The sequence below is a fragment of the Tigriopus californicus genome, chromosome 6 (genome assembly GCF_007210705.1).
Source record: "Tigriopus californicus strain San Diego chromosome 6, Tcal_SD_v2.1, whole genome shotgun sequence".
NCBI classification, from domain to species: Eukaryota; Metazoa; Arthropoda; class Copepoda; order Harpacticoida; family Harpacticidae; genus Tigriopus; species Tigriopus californicus.
The window spans coordinates 9,163,350-9,172,151 of NC_081445.1; the positions used below are offsets into that span (position 1 = coordinate 9,163,350).

Below are 8,802 nucleotides of genomic sequence, written 5' to 3' on the forward strand. Positions count from 1 at the left end.
GAATCCCTGAAAATCGACAAACAAGTTAAAAACTAGTGCTCCTTGTCATCCCAAATCAATCCAACGTACCTTGTGAACCTCCGAGAATCCTCCCTTTCCCAACAGCATGAGCAATAAATATCGGTCATTCAACATCGGATGATTGTTGTATCTGGATTGATCCTCGTTGTGGATCCGCTTGAGCTCCCGGATGTGAAGATTACGACTCCGCTCCAGTTTCTCCATCTCCAGCTGCATTTCCGTATCCTCCTTCTTCAAGGAGTTCAACCGGAGTCGGAGGATCTCCTCTGCCTCGTAGTACTCTTGCATGGTCATGCCATCACGGGGAGGAGGTTTCGTAAACAATGTCTCATCGTTACTGCCATTGATCCCGCTCACAGCATTGGTGCCCCCGGTGGTTCGCTCGGTGGAGCCTCCGTTGCCCCCGGCTCCACACCCGCTGCCCCCACCACCGTTCCCAGAGGTAGAAGACACCCCGGAGCTGGAATTGCCACCGATGGTGATGGAATTGCTGGAAGTGGACCGCTTGCGATTGGCGTTGCCCGATTCCGAGGGCTTCCTCTTGGCTAGTTGCTTCTTCTTGCGCTCGATCTCCTCCTTCTCCATGTTGATGTCCTCTTGTTTCTTGGATAGCTCCTGGAATGCGTACCCATCGGTCCAATTCTCCTGGAAGGAGGCTCCCACCCTCTGCGTGACGAACTGACCGAGTCGGAGGCGGTTCTGCATGCATTTGGCTCGGGCCTCCTTCTTCTCGATGGAGGACTTCTCGATGAGGAGCTCCTTGGTGACACTCAAGCACTTGTTGATGGTGGACATCTTCTCGTCGATCTCGTCTTGCTTGGTCGCGAGTTGTCGAGTGAGCTCATCGTTCATGCGCGACAGGTCGTCGATGCGTCCATCTTTGACCTCGAGCTCCGTAGCCGAGCCGGCTTCCAAGTTACGAATGTCCTGCGTGCTCATGTCCGTCTGGACAGACTTGGTGCCCGAGCTCACATTAGCCAGGGCTGCCGTGGTCATTTGCTGTTGCATCAAGGCGGACATGGCGTAGTCGCCCGTGACCGAGCCTCCCGTGGGCGGGGCACCCGACCCGCCTCCACCACCCCCGGAACCGGGAGGGTAAGGGGGTGGGGCACCCGAGGGAGAGCTCACGTAGGGAACCGCTTGAGGCGAGGAAGGAGGATACAGATAGGAGGGAGGCACACCGGGATGCCGGACCGGGGAAGAGGGCTGATGCTTGAAGTACTCGTTGATCTTCTTGGCACCTTTGCCACCCGAACCGGCCCGAGGGTCCATGCTACTGCCGTCCACATCGTCCTTTTTCCGTTTGCGCTGTTTGCGCTCGGTGGGCGTGCGGGCCGTGGGAATGGCGTGAGCCATCTTCTCCGGACTGGTCTGATCCATACCGAGGAGGTTGGTGGGCCCTTTGGAGCCGTCCATGCCCACCACACCCATGGCTACGGCGCTGTTCTGCGAGCCCTCGTTAGAATGGCAAGAGTTCGTACTTAGGTTTGAGTCGTGACTCTGATACAGAGACCCGGGAGCAGCATTATTCGGCTGACCACCACTCAACTGGAACAGAAGACAAGAGATGGAATGAAATTTGAGGCGAAACGGGTTTGTTACTTTGAGACATTGCAAAAGAGTTAGACTAGCGGCATATCACCAACAGCGGAATGCTCACAGTGTAATCTCCAGAGTAATCGCATCCCACCCTTTCACACGAAGCAGATTCAAGTTGCCAATTTTTGTGGGCTCTATTGGAAAATCCCTCGCATGCTTATCCCCCCCCCCCTTTCCATTCAAGTACGTTCTTCCCTAACAGCTTTCCCTTCAACTAAAATAGTGAGTTGACATTCGGCACTTTGGAAGGTTTCTCTCTCCCCCCCTCCCCCAGTTTGGTCTAGGGCCCCGGGGAGGCATTAGTTAGAAAGCAAGTTCTACTTGGTTGACATTCTAAACCAAATTGAGATCAAGTGCAGCCTCAAAACTTGCGCTTTCAGTTCGCATCTTAAGCGTGGGTGTCGAGTTCCGTTGATTTCATGCACTAGGTGGATGGTTGTTGGTTGGTTGCTCGACAGTTTCCTCACCCAAAGAGCCGCCCCCCCTCCCCCTCCTCCTCCCAATAGACCTAAACACTACCATCATCCATTGCTACTCCCTCCCCAGAGAATCGATCGGGATTGCAAAGCTCTCATCTCAATTGCATCTCTACCCATCTAGCCAGGCGCCGATTTCTCTGGCTTATCCGAACCTCTTTGTCTCTTTCTGTTTTCACAGATGCCACCGAGAGTCGAGAAACTAGGCCTAAGCAGTGAGGCACACTCGCAGACCCTGAGCTCATGCCCCCCCCCTCCCTCGTCTTGTGCCAGCAGAGAAAATGAAGCAGCCAATTTGGTTTCCCCTGAACATTTCCTTTCACGTTTGGTTGTTGAAGACGAAAAAAAGTCGGCCCACGTCATCATCACAAAAGACACGAAGAGTTCTTTGCAACGACAAACATGAATAGCTCTCCATTTCCACCAATGAATTACACTCCTACTCCACACAGTGGGCCTTTCCAATCAAGGTCGGTCGCGTCTTCATGAAAGAGGAGGAGGAAGAGGGAGAGGAGGCAGGAGCATAAGAAGCTAGGCCTAGCCGGATTTTACCCGGCCCAACCTCTTCTTGCACTCGTCCAGAAGATAGGACGTGTGTAAATCCATCGACGTAATATAAGTATTAACGCATTTGAGACTCCGAGACAAGGAACAGGTTTGAGAGAATCGGAATGTAAGGAAACAATCAATAAATAATGTATAACAAGCGCTTGAACTTGTACATTTATGTGGCCCTCGTCACACGTGACATGCCAAACAATATGGATATGAAACGCGTAGAGCATGCATGCATGCAAGCTTAACACAACTGTCTCTAAATCGAATCAGTGGGCGCCATCTTGAAAGTCGCATACTCGTCTTCTTCTTTTGCTCCTCCTCCTACTCCGTAAATGAGGTTGGTAATAGAGGTGCTCCAAATTCTGTAGTCTTATATCTGGGGCTAAAAGCGAGAAAAACTTGCCTTTTATCCATTTGAGCAAGCTGTCGTTTGTTGCAATTCTGGCCCACAGAGACGCCAGATTGGAGTCAAGACTACACTCGGGAAGAGTTGACCGAAAACATGTCTCCTCAAAATGCAATGCCACTGCGTAGAGCCAATGAGGAAAAAGCAATGGCAGGCCGCGTAGAACAAAAAAATAACGTACCCCTGAAGAGTCTACGCGACTCCCAAATTTACGGGTATGTATGTGCTGTACGGTACGTGGTCGCATGGAAAAAGCAGCTAGCTTCCATTAGATTATCTGGTTCTTTCTGATGCTTCGATAGGTGGTTCGCCAGAGGCTGGCTGCGTGGCTGGTTGCTTGCGGATCAAAACGAGAAGAGAGGAGAACAAATGCCAGTCAATTTGAGAGCAAGACGATGGCAGAACATCTCACATCTCTTGATGAATGGATAACGCAAGTCAAAAAGCTTTTTTGACTCCTGCTTAACCATAGCTAGCCCCGACACGAGATCTTGAATGACGGCTCCAAAAGAAATCCAAGTAGAGTTAAAACCCGCTTACGTCACTCTGCCATTTGCTCTGGAACTGGAACGGTGGCTCCTCTTCCTCATTGTACTTAGTTTCTGACGAGCTTTCACTGAGGCTGCCACAGTCATTGCGATACTGCCGGAGGTTATCCATGGCCGGGGCAATCGGCTCGGATTGTTGAGGATGCAAAACTTTCGCTCGGAAGCGCCCTTGGCCACCTGACCACAACCACACTATCACAGATTTGCGTTCATTCGCAGGCTTCTGACCCAAGGGAGTCTCGGCGATGATGGGAACAGTTTTCCCACTCTTCCGCCTCCAACGGCGGTTCTCTTGGGCCAGATAGAATTCCTTGGAACTCTCACAGCTGTGTCCACTGGTGGTGCTACCACTACAATTGCTTCCAGTGCTTAATCTCCGATTCCGAGATTTGGATGGGGGTAGGTTCAGGCCTTCCAAGCACAGAAGATCCATGATGCACTCATTGTTGGCCTTGATTTGGTAAAATTTCAGACTACCAATGCCAATGCGGAACCCATCACCATTTACTCTCCATGCGAGAATCCACAACAACTCCAATCATCAACACAACATTTCCCGCTACATTCAGCCCTGATCCCGTGGTTGCTCACCTAAGTGCTATTCCTGCCCAAATAGCCGTGTGAACTCCTGCCCGGGCGGTCGTGCTCACTCACGAAAAATCGTCATTTTGCTCGGGGATGTATCTTGTTGCTTGGAGAGCGGATCCCATTAAAGTTGAAATAATTCGAGCTCTAAACTGATAATTGGACGCTTGACAACGTGAGCTCTATGAACAACTGTGAAATGTGACGAGTGCCTGGCGTCCCTTGCCACATGGTTAGATTTAAATAAGCATTTTAAATCCATCTTTTCCAGCATTTAAACAGGAGCTAAGCCCACGATAATCTACAAAACTAGTAACTAGTCAATCTGGAAGCTGTCGTTGTCTTGGCCTTTGTGGTGGGAGATGCATGTTTGTACGTCCATCTATCGAGGTGTGCGTGATCTTGCTACAAAAGCCACCGTAATCAGCTGTCTGATTCAGTTCTTCTGGTGGGATAGCAGTCTCTCGTTTCATCTCTCTCTCTCTTTCTGCCCCCCAATTATTCTGTTTTTCGCTCCTTTGCTCCGAAATGTATGTAAACGCTTGCTGAGCAGCCTCTGCAGATAGATACATACTCATACAATGTGCGAGATTACTTTTCGCCATTCTTGCAGCATAGCACTACTCACTCTCCTTAAACGAGAGACCAGAGAGACTGAGAGAACAACTCCCTATTCGTCCGTATGAAATGGAGTGGGCAAAGTGAGCCCAGAATGTAAGAAGAAAGAGGAACGAACGAACGAACGACAAGGGGAAGGGGAAATGTAGATCGGGCCAAGTCTTTGGTGAAGATTTTTTATATATATATGTATACGGAGACGCAGTTCAAGCGAGTGGCTGGCTGTCTCTCGAATGGTCGTCGCTTTTGTGCAAGATTTGTGAGTGAGTGGCGAGATGGTGGAGGAGGAGGAGGAGGAGGTGGTGGTGGTGTTGGTGGTGGTGTTGGTACAGCGGAACGTCGAAACAGGGACGACTCCAACTTTAGTCTCTAAAGAGGCCGTGTAACCTTAAGCTTCCTCCCCTGCTGACACGTAATGAGACCGTCCACTCACATGACCAAGAGTTGTTGAACCGGACCAATCTTGGTTTGTGTCACCCACCGCGCCTTCTGGGTATTACTATTCTATACTATACTGTAATTGGCTGGTCCTCCTACCGTTTTGGACCGTCGTTTGAAACCCCCGAATAATACGTATTCTGCTTGGACATGGCAAGAAGGGAACTGGTTACTCACATTATCACTATGCTTTGGTATAAGAGCTTCTCGGTTCTGGACGGGTTGACCGGTCGAACTGGGAGGTGGTTTCTGCCCACTCGAATTGATGACAACAGCCGTTCCAGAGCCCTTTCTGGGACGTTTTTCTTTGACAGGGGTGGGGCTTGGTTGGGTGGTTCTGGCATTGCCACCGTTGCTACCGCCCCCTCCTCCACCACCACCCACGCCTCCTCCAGGTCCGGCCTGTTGCATGGGAGCAATATTGGCCTGAGTGTTTGGCTGGAGTGGGGTTGAGGGATGGTTGTGATGTTGGTGTTGGAACTGGGGTTTGTAGGCGGGATGGGCGGGCAGGGGCGTGCCAGGTTGAGAGTTAGGCTGAGAATGGGAGGGCGACAATGATGAGGCGTGCTCTCCAACGAGACCGAGCTCTGAGTTACTATGCGCCAGGCCTGTGGAATTGGAGTTGTCCAAAGAACAGCCCTAAAGAGAGGAAGAAAACACCACAACGTTTAAAATAATCCATACATGTGGTAAATGAGTGAAAGGCTATGAGTGATGCCGTTGTTGCTACCTTGGCCCCTCCAAAGAATCGTGCCTCGAGCAAGGCTTGCTTTCTTGGGTCCACTCTTGAGGGCTGGATGTGATCCATTATAACCCTAGGTGGGGGAACATAACCTGGAACACAAAGACAGAGAACATGCTGAAACAACCTTCAATATCGATTTTCAGCACAAATAATCTGCATCATTGTTCTCCAAACTTCACGTATGCGGATGAATACTCGTACATCAGCCTGGAGATACACTATGTAGGCAGTATGTACTCTACAACAAAGCTCTCAGCCCTGCTCATTTCTGAAAACATGATCAGCTGTACCTTCCACGGTCGAACAACAAGAAGCACTTGCAGGAATTGGGGACACAATAATGCCAACAGGGCCAAGGTGTGGATCACCGTGCAAGGTCATCATTTAGAGGTCCAAAGCATAGTTGGTGTCCTCTGCCCCAGAATCTCACAGTCACGCCCAACGCCAATCACTATTGCCCCTAAAATGATTCACATTGAAAGAGCACTACTTCTTCTTGATTGGCTCCTGCAGTTGTCTCACTGCTCGCGCCACTTACTCACTCACTCCACACAATATTGTGATTTGAATTCCTGTGAAGCAACTCGGGAAACAGGGAACAGAAGCAGCATTAGCGGCAGCAACAACATTAGCAGCAGCAGCAGCAGCACATCTGACTGCTACCACAAAGTTTGGGAGAGTTGCTGCTTGTGTGGCTGCTACAACAACTCCAGTATACACAACTACAAAAAGATCCTAAGCCAAAGGAGTGTGACTGATTTTGTTGAAAGACTAGGGCTTTCTAGCTCCGATTACCCACACATCAGCTCATGGCATATGAAGAGGCCTTCCTCTCTTTGTAAAAAGTGTCCACTCAAAGGTAATATGAGCAATCACTTTTTATTTCACTTCGAGCACCTCTAATCAAATGATCAATTGTGAATCATACAAAGTGTTGAGATCGTTCTCAATAACAGCCGTAAAAAAACAGCAAAATGCCGGATCATGGAAAGATCTGGAACTGGGGTCGTTTCAAGTGTGGTGGTAACAAACTACATTGAGCCAAAGGGAGTGAAGGATAGATATCATTCAACTGGTCACCTTTACCCCCAATGAAGCCTTTCCGGACTGACATTGTTCGCCTCCTTTTGGCAATGGGATGGATTGCGAGTTGCGACTGGAAGTGGAGCACCCACTCAATTCAGTCAGCCACATGGCTTCGTCTCCTTCGTCCTCTGTTTTCAGAGGTTCCTAGTGGTGGTATGCAGGAGTTTCTCAAATGCCACTCTTTATGGCAACAGTCAGTATGGCAAGTACAGTACAGGAATAAGAGGATGACGAAGAAGTGGAGGACGAGGAGATGATCAAGGGACATGCTGGGCTCCTACTACCATTACTCCAAAAACTCTAGGCTTCAACCTCTGAGGGAGGACACAAGAGAAGTCGTGGGGAGACTGGATGGAACAGATCTCACATACGAGCAGAGACACCGATCAGCTGGTGAGCCAAGGGCGAAACGAGGCAAAGATCCATTCAAGAAACTCTCCTTCCCGCTTTGCGTCCCAACTCTTTGCCCCAAAACTAGGTGGAAAGTATATCGTAACATATTGAGGATGGGGAACAGAGGAAGAGTGGACGAGGGACGAGGGACGAGGGACGGGGGAGAGGGAGGAGAGGACAGCTTTGCCAGCGGAGGGACAGCTTGAACTTTTCTTGGAGCAACCGGAAAACTCTTTATCCTTGGAATTGGTCGAGAGCATAATTTTCGAGCCAATGTAAGGAAGGAGCCAGTGAATCCGCCTTGGCCGTACAGCAGGTGAAGCCAGCTCTCTCACTCCAGCCCCTCCCCCCCCCTTTTTGTGCTCCTCTTTTCCATGTGAAATGCAAGTTTCAACTCTGGCGGGGCTTTCTCTCTTTCTATTCGACGTCAACGTTTTCTTTGGAACAACGGTGGGTCAAGCCCGATTGCCTGCTCTATTATCACCAATCATGGAACACAACGCAACGTAACCCACCCGTCTTTGTTCCACCACGTTCCAACGTCCCTATCATGTGACGCGATGCCTCCCTTCAACGTCTCGACCGACTGACTAACTGAAGAAGAACTTCGAGCGAGGAAAGCGCATACAAGTACGTACATTCTGTACATACAGTAAGTATACTACTACAAGAGATGTGGCTCATGGTCAAATGGGGGGCTAGCATTCAATTCCACCCAACCTACAAAGTGAGGACGTAACTCGTGCCAAACCCGCTAGATGTCTTCCAGATCTCAAATCTCAAATCAACGAGCACAAGGAAACTCGTCATGGAGGGAGGAAAACTGGAAGACGACGACGACCATTCGGAGGACCTCTTTTCTCTCTCTCTCGCTCGTCTTCCCGACTACTTTGCTTGGTTATTGAATGCTGTCACGTAGGTAGAATTGCAAGATGATCATCATCTTCGTCGTGATCGTCTTCAATAGCGCAGGTTTTCGGAGATTTCTCACACGGGCCTCGTCGACTATTTTCAACGCTGCAATGACCTCATTCCATCCGGGAGTAAACTTGAACTCCTCATGCGCCGTAATTGACTCGAGCCTACCTAGCTAGCTAGCTAGCCATACTGATCATTACTATTTTCGGGCTCTTGCTTGGTATGATCCCTATCAACCAAAAAAGAATATGGGCTTTGAACTACAAATTCAACAAATGAATGGAGACAAAAAAAACAGAAAAAGATTAATTCTCGATGAAACAGGAGCCATTTGGGAACCACTAATTCAAATGATTGAATGCGAAAGCCAAGCTCATGTCTTCTGTCTGATTTGGTCGAGCAAAGCAATGC

At 49.6% G+C, this 8,802-nt stretch overlaps 1 protein-coding gene across 1 annotated transcript in view; it reads right to left on the minus strand.

Annotated features, from left to right (window-relative positions):
* The window catches only part of LOC131882721 (serine/threonine-protein kinase tousled-like 2), an 8,345-nt gene extending 1,800 nt beyond the window's left edge, over window positions 1–6,545 (minus strand). Inside the window, exons 1-4 of the mRNA XM_059229961.1 lie at window positions 6,285–6,545; window positions 5,980–6,083; window positions 5,427–5,888; window positions 70–1,569 (exon numbers count right to left, since the gene is read on the minus strand). Coding sequence (XP_059085944.1) covers window positions 70–1,569; window positions 5,427–5,888; window positions 5,980–6,083; window positions 6,285–6,378 — 2,160 coding nt within the window. The 5' untranslated portion in view covers window positions 6,379–6,545. The remainder of the gene's footprint in view (window positions 1–69; window positions 1,570–5,426; window positions 5,889–5,979; window positions 6,084–6,284) is intronic.
* Window positions 6,546–8,802: the final 2,257 nt, after the last annotated feature.